This window comes from Pterocles gutturalis, unplaced genomic scaffold, assembly GCF_000699245.1.
Source record: "Pterocles gutturalis isolate BGI_N339 unplaced genomic scaffold, ASM69924v1 scaffold24982, whole genome shotgun sequence".
Taxonomy (NCBI): Eukaryota; Metazoa; Chordata; class Aves; order Pterocliformes; family Pteroclidae; genus Pterocles; species Pterocles gutturalis.
This window is the reverse complement of record NW_010110886.1, coordinates 1-16,060: the sequence shown is the minus strand read 5'-3', so window position 1 is coordinate 16,060 and position 16,060 is coordinate 1. Positions and strand designations below refer to the sequence as shown.

The 16,060-nt window shown below is 54.6% G+C and overlaps 1 protein-coding gene across 1 annotated transcript; it reads right to left on the bottom strand.

The window, feature by feature from the left end:
* Positions 1–2,200: 2,200 nt before the first annotated feature.
* MASP1 (mannan-binding lectin serine peptidase 1 (C4/C2 activating component of Ra-reactive factor)) lies at positions 2,201–13,922 on the bottom strand (the record flags this gene model as incomplete). Its single annotated transcript, XM_010073573.1, has 7 exons — positions 2,201–2,279; positions 3,099–3,217; positions 3,707–3,854; positions 4,165–4,361; positions 4,850–4,981; positions 5,225–5,402; positions 13,697–13,922. Coding segments are annotated over 7 exons (1,079 nt in total), but the record flags the coding sequence as incomplete, so codon positions are not given.
* Positions 13,923–16,060: the final 2,138 nt, after the last annotated feature.

Below are 16,060 nucleotides of genomic sequence, written 5' to 3'. Positions count from 1 at the left end.
GAGGGTCTGAAAGGCGCCAGGATGCTTGGAGAGCGGAGAGGAAGGAGTGATTCTTATTTGTGACGCTGGACCAGGGAGGAAGGACAGCGGGAGGCTGAATCCAAACAAACAAACAAACAACCCAGTGGCCATGCCACGCTCCTTGTGCAACCGCCACCTTGGAGGAGGAGCCGAGCCGGGCTGAGGCATCCGAGCGGAGAGGGAGGGATGTGGAGGACATGCTGGGAGCTGGCGGCAGTGTGTGGTCCCCAGGCAGCGGTGCGGGGGCTGGGCAGGCACCCTTGGGGAAAGAGGATGCTCGACGCCAGATTTCCTTCCCCTTTCTCAAGATGGAGTTAAGAAAGCACCAGGCGCAGAAGGGTTAAGAGTGCCATGCCAGTTAGACAAGCCACAGAGATGGATTTGGCAGCTGGGCTGGGGGGGCAAAGGGGGCCTGCCCCGCAAAGGGGACCTGCCCCGGGTACCGGACAGATCAGAGAGGGGCATCGAGACAGCCTCACGCGGCCACTTGCTCCGAGCCGGCTCTTCCCTCTGTCTGGTTGTCGGCTCTATCTGCAGCTGCACCGAAAGCAGAGGGGAAGGAGGAGAGCAGAGAGAGAAAGCCCAATTAGTAGATGAGCAGAGAGAGGCATGCAGGAAACCCAGCCCCCAAAACACCAGAAATCGTTAATGAGTTCCCGGCCAGCGGTGCCCGGGTGCGCAGATGCTGGCGGTGCCCGGGTGCGCAGATGCCGGCAGAGCCACGGCCGTGCTGGTCACCCGCTCAGTCTGCTCGGCCGGGGCGACCTGGGGACAGCGGCTGGGAGAAGCCGTCATGGGGTTGTGTTTAGCCTCACCAGGCCACAGAGCTGGACTTTATCCACCTTGTCTGAAAAGTTTTCTATTTTCTGCATTGCTTTCTAAAACTGTTTTTGCTCATGCCCTGCCTCTCCCAGACATCCTGGGGAGGTGGGAGGCATTGCAGTTTGAGTTGCCCATTTAGGGGCTTCTTGGCTTTCCAAAGTAAGTCTTAGAAATTCAACGTAGTGAGTCATATCACACAAGAAGGAACCAGTTCCAGCTTGGCTGGAATTATGCAGGTAATAATGTCAATTTTCTCCAAAAAATGTCTTTGGGGGGTTAAAAATATTTACCTAGATTTTTGTTCTTTTTTTTTATTAGGCAACACCAATTTTTATCTGATCTCTGCTCAAGCTGGATAAAATCAATAGGAGACTGTGGCAGTGGGAGTGGCAGGAGTGGGGAGTTCCTTGGCAGGGCAGAGGCATCGCTAACCCCACACTTTCTGAGGAGCCCTTTCAGATACAAATCTGTTTAGCAGGTCTGAGAGCCTCCCGTTTTCCATTTGGAGTGAGAAAACATGAATTAAAACTCCATAAATACTCTTCTAAGGTAAGATACACAATATCATTAAAAGAAAAAAGGATCTATGCCCAGGTGGGGAGAGCCTGGATCCCAACATCCCTTGAGAGCATCTCATCCTGCCTCTCTTGGAAAGGTCTTGGGACCTTCTCCGAGTGGGTTTGCTGCTTTTCTCCTCTCTGGGCCAGCCTTACAGCAGGCTGAGAAGCAGCGAGAGCCTCTCTGAGGGCTGAGGGGGATTGGGGAAAAGGGAAAAGGTGTTATCAGGTACATCTCCCAAGCCTGAGCTGAGAGACGAGCTGGGTGAGATGAAAGATGCAAATGGTCATCCAACCTTTCCAATGGCATGTCCTTTCTTCTGCCCTTTTCTCCCATTTTAAGGTTTGTAAATATTTGGGAAACTTTTCTCTCCCCTTTCACTTTGCTGAGCAGCACCCAGTATAGGGGAGTACCTGGGACCTCTCTGACACCCTGGGTCTTAGTAGCCTTCCGATGGGGAAGAAAATTTGGACCAGGAACCAGATTATCCCAGATTGTCCCAGATTTTTCCAATGGAGCCAGCTCTCAAGAGCCAGAGTTGCTTTTTCTTTGACAAGGAGACAGCAAAGTGGCTCACAAATCATGTTATATGAGTAATCTAAATAAAAGCACCAACCCCCTGCTTGTGGCATTTGGAGCGAGCCCCGTTAAGGGGAATGAGCCAAAAGAGGTTTGCAGAGTTACGTAGCCTCTCTGGCTGGGTTTGTGTCTCTGAGTAAGGAACTCCGCTCTGGCACGGCAGCTCCCTTTAAAGTGAAGTGTAAAAGGACATGGGCAGGGTGGGGAAGGGTGTCCTTACTTTTGCAGATAGGGATCTTGTTACTCCAGGTCCCGTCCTTTAGACACTCGATCTGGAAGGAGTCGCTTTCCAGGTTATCCTGTGCAGAAGATGCCAGCAAAAAAGCACCGTCAATACACCAAGCAAGGAAATTCATCTCTGCATAAAAAGTCAATTTTGGAGATTTAGTCAAGATATAGCCAGACCCCACTGGAAAAGGACCTCTCTAGCTAAAAATTGCAACAAAATCATAACAAAAAAAGTTTTCTTGTTGCCAGCAACCGAGTAACATGTGGAACGCAAAAGAACTGGAGACATCTCTTCCTGTTCTAGGTGCTGGGTTGGGTGAGGAGGCAGCTCTGCATGAAGGATGAGCCTGGGAGGAGATCAGAGAAATACCCAGCTCTGTGTCGGAAGTCAAAGCAGGCTACTGGTTTGGAGGGAAGACAGCCACCCCATGAGTCACCCGTGCTCCCTGTGGTTCTCAGCTGTTTCCCGGAGAGGCCCTGCCAAAATCCCAGCAATCTCGACTGGCCAAAGCTGTCCCAGAGTCCCGGAGGACCACCCGGTCTGTGGAGGCTGGCCTTTGCGGGGCTGCTGAGTTGGGGAGCAGGCAGAGCCCTGGCAGCTCCCCCAGGGCTTTTGCTGCCTTTTTCTCTGGCAGAGGTGCCAAGTCTGGCATCCCGTGAGCTGGCCAGCTCTGGAGAGATGGTGAGAGGGTGGCTCAGGAAAGTGCCATCTCCTCTCTTCCTCTGCGCCTCTGGGAAGGAAAGTTGGTGGCTCTCAGAGAAGGCTTTGTCCTTGCCCCTGGGAAGGGGGTAAGGATGGTCTGTGGGTTGCGTTCGCTCTCTTGAACAGAGATGCAATGGCTTTAGGAGGAAAGACCCCCCCTTCCCTACCCAGGTGCCCAGTTTTGTACCTTCAGGACTTTGTATCCAGTGTCACAGCTGATGACAACCTGGTCTTTGAAGGTGTACTTGGCTTGGGAAGGCTCGATTTTCCCATTGATTGGTGGTTGCACCAGTGGGCACGGGTTTCCTTTGAACGAAGAGCAAATTAAGAAAAACAAAACTCAAATAAATAGCAAAAATGGAGAGTCCCAGCTCTGTCACCCAGTCCCTGCAGCAGGGTCGGAGCATCCCTGCCCTGCTCTTGCTATTAACCCCCACTAACATGGCTCAGCCAGGCTCTTCTTCTAGGAGTGGAGGATCCAGGTCTTTCCTCCAGTCCTGGGCTGCTCCTGGCTTTGGGCATTACAAGGCTAGGAGCTAATAACAGTAGGTTTTACGATTATCCTGCCCAAAACTGCACTGCTTTGCAATGTGGTCTTGTTTCAGGGTCCATCTGGCATAGAGGGAAAAAAAAAGCACCCTTTGATGGAAAGTCTCCGTGTTATTTTATTCCTCTCTTGTGATTTCTGGAACAGACCCTTCCTGGACCACCAAACTCGTGGTCTCCACCTGCAGGGTTTATATAGCCCTTCCCATTGCCCAAGCCCAGGAAAGGGGGGAAAGCAGCAGGAGTTACCGATTGCTGTGTACGACAGCTTCCAGCCCCTGTTCTCTCCCGAGTTGTCACTGTGGAACAGGATCTGCACGCTGTTGGTTTGGGTTTCAATGCGTCCCGGGGACTTCTCTCCACAGAAAGGGCCAAACTCCCTCTGGCCAGCTTTGATCTGCCAAGGAAAAGAAGAGTGGGTGCTTTGAGGGGGATTTTTGACCCCTGAGGCTGGCTTTACCCTGAGGCTGATGGATGGGATGCAGCGGGGTCAGGGAGGTGTAAGCACCGTGTGTGTGGGGGGAGATGTGAACTGAAAGAGGGTTGCCATTTGCTGAGAAGGTCAAAACCAGACGTGGTAAGAGACATGGGTTCAACTGAGCACAGGGCTCCTGCTGGCTTCATCACTCTTGTTCAGATGGGGGAAATTTTTGGTCCCATCACCAGGGCACCACGGAAATGACAGGAGTGTGCAGAGCCCAGCTCACCTTGATGTAGTCGTAAGGACAGGTCACCTCAGGGTGGTCTTCCACATCGAAGCTGTCCTCGAAGCTCAGGGTGATGAAGAAGCCCTCTTCCAGCTCGATACGATACAGGCAGTCCGAGCTCTTGGGGTAGGGGCTGGGGAAGTCGGCGCTGGTGACCACCCCGCTCCGCTGGGTGTAGAGGTTGTCGCTGCACTCCACTGAAACACAGCCAGCGGTGCTCTAAGGGCCACCTCCCAGCCCCGACCACACTCAGGAGCCCTCCCAGTGGAGTGGGGTCTGCTGGGTGGGTCCATAGACCCTGAATATGGGTCCATGCAAGGGGAACCTCACACAGCCCACCTCCATATACACCTGTGGCGTATAGCTCTGGGCTGGGAGCTAATCCCAGCTAACCTGCATGATGGAGATTGAGAGTAGACACTGAAGTTGTTCATTTCTCTGACTTGGGGAGGTCTATAGGGTTTGGCTGAGGAGCACAGCCCAGGGGAGAAACCACATCTCCTTCCCACACAGGAGGACTGTGGGCCTTGGGCACTCTCCTCTCCCAGGCTATGGAGGGGAAGAGGCACCTCGTCCCTCCTAGCAGCAAGACAGGGCAGTTTGGCCTCTGTTTGGTAGGCCTGTTGCCTGCTCAGGCACCTCTCTGTGTGACCGTCCCCACATGCGAGCTGTGCCGGAGCGGTACCTTTGCAGGTCCTGTTGTCGGAGTGGAGGATGTAGCCGAACCTGCAGGAGCAGTAGTAGCCGCCGATGTAGTTGTGGCAGTAGTGGTCACATGCCAGCTCCTCGTCGCTCTTCTCCAGGCACTCGTCCACATCTAGGGTGGAGATGACAAGGAAGGGAGGTCACCCTGCAGCCATCACTCCTCAGGAGATATTCACCACAACACTGAGAAATTTGCTGTCCCACGTGGTGGGTCACACAATCCCCCAGCGAGCCCCCAGGGCTCCACACGAGGACTTCCCTTGCTTCAGCCCCCAAGGCTGGCCCAAGATGTCATCCTAGCAAATTTGTTATGCTACCCAGGCAAGCTGGTCCTGCAGGCTTAACCGCTGCTTACCCACGGCCGTGTAGTGAGCGTCGAAGCCGGTGAAGCGCTCCTCGTTGGAGAAGTCGGACCTGAACGTGAGCCCCATGTAGGGCCCTGGGGACAGGATCACTTGCTGGCCGGGAGCCTGCTCCGTGTCTGTCGTCTCCCTGCCGCAGAAGGTTGCCAGCTCCTGGTCCTCAGCTTCAATCTGTCAGCAGAAAGAACAGGTGAGCACTCAGCAGGGCTTGGGACTTACCCCCTGGATTCTGCTGAGCACTTGGATAGCGCAGGAATGTGACATGTCCCTGGGGTGCTCCCCAGTGCTGGCTGCCTCTGCAATTTCTCTTTGTGGGGCTGTGGGTGCCTGCAAGCCCGGAGAGCCCGTGGTGCTTTGCTGGAGGAGGTCAGGCTGGGCTTGGAGCCACACTCTGCACCACAGAGCTCAGGTCCCTGTGCTTGCCCAGCCTGTCCCCTGCCAGGGCTCAGCAGGGTCTCCATGGGGCAGGCTGCCTGCCTGGCAGCATCTGATGGCCACAGCCCAAGGATGCAGCTGTGGTCCCCCGGGTGCCCCGTGCTGCTCAGCTGTGCACTGCCTTGACCCTTCCCAAGGCATCTTTGAAAAAAGCGATTTCCATCCACTGCTGCATTCACCTCACCTTCTGCAGCCAAGGGTGACCCTGAGGATGCTCAGAGCACGGCAGGTCTGACCCTCGCTGCTCCGGCACTCTGAGATGCTGTTAATGCAGTAAAGCAATTAAATGGTTTCTGCAAAATGAAGCCAGGGACTCAGGTCTGCCTGCTGTGCCTGTGGTGGCAGACGCTGAAAGCAGGTGGCACCTGGGATGCAGGGAGGAGCTGGGGGTGTCAGGAGAGGATGGAGGGAGGAGGTGGGGGTGTCAGGAGAGGATGCAGGGGGAGCTGGGGGTGTCAGGAGAGGATGCAGGAGGAGCTGGGGGGGTCAGGAGAGGATGCAGGGAGGAGCTGGAGGTGTCAGGAGAGGATGCAGGAGGAGCTGGGGGTGTCAGGAGAGGATGCAGGGAGGGCGCCTGTCTGGGAGGTGAGGTGAGGACACAGTCTGTGCAGATGAGGGAGTGTGAAAATCAGCCCTGGAGGCGTCATACCCAAGGTGCTCCCCCCCACCTCCTGCCTCAGCCCAAACGCTGATCCAGGAGGCAGCACCTGGGAGAGGACCATGCTGCTGGGAGGGCGCTGGGAGCCCCGAGGAGCCCCTGCCCATTGGTTTTGCATCAGCTCAAAGCAGCAGCTGTCATTTGGATGGTCCAGTCCCCCGGGCTGGCTTGGGCAAGCTCAGTCCTGTCCCTGCCTCCCAGGGTCCCTGCAGTGCCAGGCCCTGTTTGGACTTTTTGGAGCCATGTGCTGTGGCCCAGGGGGCTACAGGAGGGCACCCAAGGGCCAGCGTGCCCTGCCAGGGCTTCACCGTGCTCACCACCTCCACGTGCATCCCTTTAAAGCACAGCCATGCCCACTCCTTGAAGCACTGTAATCCCTGCGGAAACCCCTCCAGTTTTCCCTGGAAACCCCCTCCCTTCCTTTTTCCTCATAATTTTTCCCCAGGACCGTCTCAGCACTGACCCTATCTCCTTCTCCTGCACATCCCACCCTGAGCCCCTGTCTCCACCACAACCTCTCCCAGCTGCTTCCCGGCACCCTGCCTGTTTTCCCCCAGGAGATTTGAATATGAATAACCCCTCGGCTGAGGAATGCGATCACCACCACCACGCCAGCTCCCACCGCTCATGCCAAGGCACCGCTATTGAGGCCGTGATGAAGCGTGCAGCCCCCCCAGCCCCTGCCCGGGGAAAACTGCCGCCTGCTCGGGGACCCACGAGGTCCCGGAGGTGTTGCAATGCCACCCCTGGCTCACGTGGCCTCAGCGAGGTGAGACCCTCCTCTGACTGCATCCCTGCCTCCTGGAGACCCTTGGGATGCGCTGGCCGGGGAGGGTGTGGGGCTGAAAGGGAAATTTCCCAGGGCTGAACAAGCAGGAGGAAACTCGCTCACACCAGGGAAAGCCAATGTGGAAATGGCAACTCAGCATGCCTTGACATTGCCTCCAGATATTTTCCATCCTCTCATACAAGCTGGAGCTGGCCAGAAAAGAGAGAGACTTTCCGATGATAAATTTTGAGAATTTGGAGAAAAACCACGCACTTCACATTGGGATAAAAACCCAATTAAATTTTATTCTTTTTTTTTTTTTTTTGTGAAACAGCGTTCTGAAAATAAAAGGAAAACAAGTAATTTGGGATCCATCTGGTTTCAATCCCTTTGAAATATACTGTGGCGCTTAAAAATCTCTTTTAGATCTGAAAGACTGTTTTGAAATGAAATAGCGTTTCAGACTGAAAAACAGGAGCACCATCACCAACAGCGAAGGAAAACGGCATTTCGGCCCCGACACGCAGCCTTGGCTCCGCAAGCACGCGGCACGCAGCCTTTTCTGCAGAAATGGCTTTTCCTTAAGGAAAGCTGTGGGAAGGAGCAATTTCCAGCCAGCTCCTCAGTGCTAGGCTGGTGGCTGTCACCTCTGCAGGGACACACCGTGTGAGCTCCCATCCCTCCCTTTCATCCCCGGCCGGTGCGGGATGCACAGCACAGCATCCCTGAAGCGCGGGAAAACCTCCCCAGCGCCCCATGTCTTGGCCTGAGGATGCTCCCCCCGTGAAGGCAGCCTCCAGCATCCCTGGATAGAGCCCTGGAGCAGCAGGATGAGGCCCGGGAGAGCTGTGCTGTCCTCACTGAAGGTATCCACGGCCCCTTATCTGTGACGGGTCCCATGCCCCGAGCCACAGGGAGCAGAGACAGCCCTCCAGCAGTAAACTAAACAGAGAGGTCATCATCCCTGGTTAATATTTGCTGCTTCTGCTGAGGACTGTATACTTTTTCATAGATCATTTACATCCAGCGAGCAGGCTGGTAATTAAATCCTGGTTGTTTGTTTGGAGTTTCTCCCTCTCGGGTCACGATGTCGACGTTTTCACTAGAGAAGATGTGTCCCCGAGGGAAATATCAATTGCTGCAGAGAAACTCCCTATAAAAATACACTGAAAGAATCCTCCTTTGAAAAATAAAATATAGCGACACTCTCGTGCCTTAAATTTACCCTTGCCACTGTCTCCTTGCCACTGTCCCTTTTCTGCTTGCCTCTGCATTCCCTCATTAAGATCTCTGCCCCTCTGGATGGAGGCAGATAGGGGTCCGTCCCCAGCTGTGGCTCTGTCCCCCTGCATTTTGGCTCAGGCTGTGGTTAAGACAAGGGGTGACCCAAGCCATGTGGCCCCCCCTCTGCTCCAGACTGATTTCCCCCTTCAGGGCAGGAGGCAAGAGCTGGGGTGTCCCGGCTGGGCAGCAAAGAAACGCTCCCTCAGGGCACGGGCTGCTGGGGACGCTGGAGCAGCGATGCTCCGGAGATGCCTCCTGCAGCAGGCGGGTTAACAAAATGCCATGAACGTGGAGGGGAATTTGGCCCGGCAGTTCGGTGTCTGCCGCCGGAGAGGAGCAGGCAGCGGCAATACGGAAACGCAGCCGCCACCCCCCGCCCTCCAGCCCGCCAGGAATGCACTAATTGGACTGATGAAGGCCAAACATACTACTTGTAATATATATAAATGGCTCATTAGGCAGAGAAATCACAGCGCTGGGCTGAAGACACTGGGAACATGACATGGGGAGGAGATGCTCGGAGACAGCGAAGGGCATGAAACGGCCCCTGCTGAGCTGCCAGGGTGCACGCAAGAAGACAACACCCAGATGAACGAGGGTTTGCTGCAAAATGACTGATGCTGCTGCCTGTTGGAAATGAAGCAGGGATGGGACAGCCCTAGGAGGAGCCTCCATCTAGGTTTCCTGGAGCTCCTCTCCCCATCATCCACGTGTCCTCTCCCCGATATACATTAAGGATCCTTTTGGGTGCAAACATGCACCTGAATTTCCACGGGAACACACATGGAGCTGCCACGGTGGAAAGCGGAGGATGGCTGGTTCCTGCTGCTGCGGACTCGGCTCCGTGTCTGGAGACCGTCCCTTCCCGTGGGATGCTGCTCCCACAGGCTGCATCTCTGGGCGGCCAGGCCTGGTTGCTGGGGGGGGCTGGGGGTGCAAGGAGAGCCCAGGAGGGATGCTGATGGAGCTGCTGGCTCATCCCCTGCCTGATCCCCTGCACAGGGGGTGACTGTGGTCCCCAGCAGTGCAGGGGGTGGCCGGTGCCACCAGACTCCTTGTGCAGCGCCAATGGGATGCGAAAGGCCAGCATCAAGCCCTGGGCTCTCCCCTCCTCCCAGCTGCCTCCGGGGATTTTGGGTGCTCCTCCTAGGACCCCACACCCCCAGGGCATGGATTTCCTCCTGGCAGAGGCTGGCTGACAGCACCAAAAGAGGATGATGCTGTTCTCCTGACCTCCCAGTTCATGCCAAGCCCTGATTTGTGCTTTTTCCCCCTCTTTTGAGCAGAGGGACGTGTACATGGGTCCCCTGTACCCTTCTTTCAGCCCCGGACTGGGCATGCACCACCCCGAACACAGCACCGAGCTCCTTCCCTGGCCCTGCCCGGCCCCTGCCGGTGCCCCATCGAGCACCGAGGGCGTCCCTGGGGACAGAGCCAGCGAGCGCTGGGCACAGGGCAGCACGCAGCCCTGCCCCACGCGAATCACCCGCGGCAGGGGATGGCACACAGCGAGCCCACATGCAAAGCCCATCTGCTTATGCACCCCAAACACTGTGCCAAACCTCAGGGAGACGGGGCTCTGTCCCATTGCAAATCTTTCACAATTCCCCTCCCTGAGTGCCGCTGCCTGGGGCGGTGGCACTAACTGATGCTCTGCCTGCAGCCCTGCCTCCCCAGCATGGCCCGTAGCCCTATTTTCCCCTTGCCAGCCCCTCACTGGAGCTGGCAAAAGCTGTCTCCTGGCCACCCTCGAGCAAATTTATTTGCAGCCCCTGGTTTTGCCCGAGATGCCTGCCCAGCCCCTGGGCACCCACACATGGGGTTATAGGAGCCCTGCCTGGGTGACCGCCCAGTGGCACAGATCCTCCCTGGGGACATGGGTGTGAATAGCAGCTGCGGAAAAGTGTCCCCAAGAGCCACATGTAGGCAGCAGTCTGAACACAACATGAAGAGGTGCATCCAGGGGAGACTTGGGTTGTGTCAGGGGAGGTGGAACCCACCGACCCAAAAAATGTCACTGTCCTCCTGCCCCTGGGTACAGTCGGAGAGAACCACGACAGGCGGCCCCTGGGCTTGCAGTAATGCCGGGAAAGCCCTGTGGCATGGGCCGAAACCTGCCAGGTCTCGAGCATGTGCCATCCTGAATCAGGGCTCAGTGGTAAGGACTGGGGTGAAGAGATGTAACCCCATGAAGATGGTGAGCCAGCAAGGACTTGCCACGGGCAGACTGCAGAGAAATCCTCTCGCCACGGGCCCCATCTTCACTTCAACCAAGGAGCTGGTCCCAAGCTGGCTGCCAAGCCCCCAGGGGCTGATTTCATTCCAAGGCTTGACCAAGAGATGTGCAAAACCTCCTGGACAGGACCCTAGGCTCAGATCTCCTTAATAAACTCGGGGATTTACTTTGGAAGGCCCTGCAGAAGTCAGAATTTCATCTCCCATTTCTGGTCCTCCACTGGGATTTCATCTCCTGTCTCCCTGCCTCTGACACAGCGCTCCTCGGTAACCCTGGTCACGTCACTTAACCTGATTTCCCAGTCATGACCGTGGCTTTCAGGGTGCCCTGTGCCAGTGCCGGTGATCTGTGTGCAAAAGTGCTCAGTGCTGGGTGGCCCTGGGAAGCAGCTGGGCAAACCGTCGTGAGAACACCCCTGCAAAACCCAAATCAGATCCCTGGGTCCAGCGATGAGCTGGGCAGAGCCCGCCGAGGGGCACGGTGGAAGGCAGGAGCCCAAAGCCCAGTGGCGCCTTCCCGGTTCCACGGTCCTGGCAGGCGGCTGAGGGTGGCCATCCGAAACCTGTCTCCAACATGCTGGGACCCGGAGCTCGATTTTGGTGTTTCCTGCCTGTGTGGGGCTTCTTGGGGAGGGTATTTTGGGGGAGGCTGTTCCTCGTGTTCCTCCCAGATCATTTTCTCACTGAAGTAGCACTTCCCTTCTCTGCCATCCCCATTTGCAAAAACAATCCTCCTGGCCTGGGAGCATTTCTTTTGGAGCCATGTTCTTTTTATATACACACACACACGTATGCATATATATGTCTATATATAAATAAACAGCTATTGTTTTAATTAGCCATTGTTTCAGAGCTCTGGAAACTGTTCCCTTCTCAAGACCACCCCGAAGGCAGAGAACTGCGCGGGTTTACAGCTCGACTCGCCCTGAGATTGCCACTCAAGATGACTTTCTACACTGCTCGGGAGCTTGGGCGCGTGGGCAGCCGAGGAGGTAAGGAAAACAAAGGCCAGGGCGCGGTGGCTTTCTGCCTGTCCTCAACTGGGTCCCCACCTTGCACCCAGGCTGTTCAGCCCCCATGTTTGACCTCCTTCTTGTGACAGTCAAGATGATGAAGACCCTGATGGAGAGCCTGGTCAGACCCACGGTCAGAACAAACAAATGTGTGTATAATCATAGATCTAACCTGTGCAACTCTCTGCTGCAGGATGCTGCAGGGATCAAAGTCGCACATGAGTTCAGAAAGCGATGGTGCAAGCTCGTAGAGGCAGAACCCATCAAGCACCATCAAACACACAGATACCATCGATGGCTTTCTGAGCATCTCCACTGGGACTGGCAGAGCACCTGTGTTGGGTCTATAACTACCTTCTATAGCCATGCACTGTTGGCCTCTGCCAAAAACCCTGTTTTTGTGTCCTAAGCTGATGCAGAGGGAGGCTGGACGCACAGACCCAAGAAGGAAAATGGCCAGGGAGTAATTTTCTGCTCTCCTGAACGTTTTCTAAGCTGGTAGTTTAGCAGCATAAAGACTGCTCCCCTACCCAGTGGGGTAGCGTACGGATTGCCCGTAATCCATCCATTTTTAGCACTTTTCATATGTAATTCCGTGGCGGAAGCTCCGCAAGCTGAGTTACAGCCCCAAGCAAATTTATACAGCTGAGATCTAAATCCCTGTGAAAAATACCGCCTTCTCATGGAAATCCAGCGGCAGGGAGAGCTGTGATGCCAAGTTGGCACCATGGCCAAATAACAGGGAGCCTTATGAAAAAGGAAAAAAAGAGCAGGGGGTGAAGGGTGGGAGGAGGGGTAAAGCTTGGTATGGGGAAAGTTTCCAAGAAATCTGCTCCTTGAGCTTATTGGGTTTTTAAAGCAATATATCTCTATATATGTCCCTGGCCCTTGTGCTTGGAGAAGATCCAGAAGCAGAAAGAACTAATCAAACCTCAATGAGAGCTGTTAGTAGCAGAATGAGTGCCAGCACAAAGGGGAAATTAAAGCAGCCAACAACAGATCCTAGAGGAAAAAAAAAACCACAAATGTTTGCTCTATTTTCTTAGGGCAAGAACAAAATAATAATTTCAATTAGCTGGTAACTTGCAGCAGGGCTGAACTTTGCAGTTCCAGACCTGGGTGCAACCTCCCCTTGCCTCTGTGCAAAGGGGCAGGGTGAGCCCTGTGCCGGATGATGGACTCAGGGATGTTCAGCCCAGCAAACCTAGAAAGCACCTGCTTGCTACTGCTGGGCTGCTAGAAAGCACCAAACCTGACCAAGTTCAGAGATGTGGAGAACTCAGCTTGTCCTGGCTGTGCTGGAGAGCCCTGCTTGGAGAGACCTGTGCTGCAAGGATGGGCGGCTGTGGTACCGCAGCGGGTGGCCCACCCCAGTTTCTGATGGGCTATTGCCCAGCAATGAAGCAGACTGAGATCTTCTGTGGTTTTGGCCGTGACAGCTCCCTGGGAAGATCCATAGGTTGGTTGTGCTGCAGGTATTTGCCAGCAATGGCCCCTAAATGTGTACCTCAGCTGCGAAACGGGTTTGCACGGAACCCCAGGGAGCCTTTGGGTCTGTGCCCTGCAGCTCGTGGGAGGCTCTGCTTGCAGACTCCAACTTGCAGGCTCAAGCTCAGGTCTCACCTTTTCCTTTTGCATCCCTGGGGGCTGGACAGGGTGTCCCAAGAGCCAGCAAGCAGCAGCCAGGCATCCAGGCTGGCTGCAAAGGGTGCTCAGCTCAGGGGTCCTGCTTGCACGTGGCTGGCACGAGAGTGGCACAGGCGGGGGATTTAGCCACAGGCATTTCACCAGCCTGTGGGTGTGTAAATCCCATTGGGTTCAGTGAGAATTAGGTGCCCAAATACCTCCAGAAATCTGGTCCTCTGTGGCTAAGCTCCGAATCTGGTGTCCCACTCACTGATGAGTCCAATGGATGCTGTCAGCTTACCTGTGCTCTCTCCGTTGTCCACTGGTCTGACAACTCCTGCACCCAATAAATGGCAAAAACCAGCTTGTTCCCAGCTTTTCCAACACCACCCTCTCTCAGCTGGCCAAACAGGTCTGCCGTCTGCCCCGTGACATCCCAGCTCACCTTTACATAGTCGTATTCACAGAGATAGGATGACTCCAAGTCAAAATGCATGAAGTACAGCTTGATTTTAAATCCCTCAGGCACAGAAATGTTCCAGGTCACTTCTGAGTCGCTGGGATAGGAATCGGGGAAGTTGGGAGACTGGATCTCCCCAAACATATCTGTCAGCTCGATGGCATCCACCCCACAGAGCAGCAAGGCACAAAAGGACCAGGTCAGGGAGCACCTGGAAAACACGCACGGAGAGGTGAAATGAAACTCTGGCAACACCAAGATCTGTCAGGGGCTCAGTCTGTTTTCCCAAGCGGGTCGTATGAGGTCACACACTCAAATCAGCTGGGAGAGGAGGTGCAGCACCATGGCACACCACAAGCAAACCCCCTGCCGAGCCATGGGGGAGGCGGAGGTGAGGCTGGGAGCTGCACCTGACTCCCAGGAGGGGACAGCCCCTTGGAAAGGTGGGTGACGCGAGTGCCACACAGGATGCAAAGGCACCTCCAAGATCCCAGCCAGCTCCAGGCACCGGCAGGAGCTCGGTGTTTCTCATGCTTCTGGGAGCAGCCAGGGCTGGCAACACATCCTTTAACTAATGGAGCTCTGATGGGCAAATCTTCATTTAATGAAAGAATAACCATAAGGATGCTTAATAAAATAATGACGCTTTCAAAACTGGTTTAATGAAACCATCATGGCAATAACTGTTAAGTATCATTATTATCATTACTGCTTAGCCTCATCCTGCCAAATTGGGATCATTGACTCTCAATAAGCAGCACACATCTTTGCAGCTGGGCAAGGATATGTAACCCAATGTAACTCAGCGTGCTAGTCTCCACTATTTTTTGTTTTCTCCATTTCTCTTTTCCATTATTTTCCTCTTCTTTTTTCTTCTTCTCTCTTCTTTCTTATTTTCTTTTTTCTTTTCTCTTTTCTTCTCTTTTCTTTTTTTTCTTTTCTTTATTTTCTTCCTCTTCCTCTTCCTCTTCCTTTTCCTTTTCCTTTCTTCTTTTTCTCTTCGATTCTTAGGGTACTGCTCACCCCAGGAGAAGCCCACAGAGGCCAGAGGCTGAGATCATTAGACCCCTTTCGTCATCAAACTCAGCTTTTAAAAACATCTCAGCCTAAATTAGAGTTTCTCCCAGTTACCAACTTGTCTGTCCCAGAGGAGGGCAGAGAGAGGACAGGTAGACCAGCAGCAGTCCAGCTGACCTCGCACGGGCCTTCAGCTCCATTCCAGCACGAAAGTGAGCATCAACCGACTATTTCTCTGTGCAAGGGGAGAACACTGCGCGCCCTGGAGGTGCAAACAGGAGCCTGTGCCACTGCATGGGACCCAGAGCGAGGAGCAGACCTCAGGTTCTTTACACCCAGTGGAGCACACAGAGGACAAGAAACGCGCAGGAAATTAGAGCCATTACAGATGAAAATTTCCACTTTCTAAAATAGGTACTAAGGCCTGGCAAGGGCTTGTAGGTGTGTATTACAGGCGCTGGAACTACTCACACGTACACGTACACCCGGTTTCAAAATCAGGGCTCGATTTAGGTATGCGAGCGAGGAAATTGAAGCTATATAAGCGGATTATTTTTAACCTGTCTGTGTTCTTGCAAAACCAGTAGATTTCTGGGGCTCATTTGTGTAGTGCCATCACTTTTCCCAGCTCTTGGTTACAAAGCAAAGTTAATGGGAGCTGAGAAATTTGGATCGATTTTTCTTTCAAGCAGAGTAAGGTTGAATATGTCTTTTTTTCTGACAGCTTGTCTGAAACCACAAAAATGTGTGAAGGGAAAATCTGTTTCTCCTCTGGTCAGAGTACATGCACGGGGGGGCTGGATGCTCAGCTGGTGTAAAGGGGCATCCCCTCCGCCACTCGAACGGGCCATTTGCTGGCGCAACTCTCCGCTTTCCCTTTAAACGGGGAAGGCAAAACAACATCAAAACTTAATTCCCATGCCAGGAAAGTCTTAACCTCACGTAAAAGTGATAAATGGCCGCGGCGTGCACAGAAACCTGCAGCCATGTGTGTCACATCCAGCCTCGCTCACACCTTTGGCCCACGGGCCAGGGCACAGCGCCTCGCGTGGGCTGCACACCCATCACCCGAGGCTCCCGTGGGCTCTGCCGGGATGCCGACACGCCAACTGGGCTGCAGCACGAAGCTGAGGCATGAGCAATGCCTCCTTCGCTGGCGGGTGGGGAAAGCAAAGCCACGGTCACCCGAGGGACCCCTTCCCCGGCGGGGTGGCCCCCTGCCCGGCCGTGCTGCGGGACCGTCGCGGAGGTACTCACCTCATTTTGCTGCCGGGAGGTTTCGCCGGTGGGTTTGGGGTGGAGGATTGCTGGGTTGGCTTGCAGGGGGAAAGG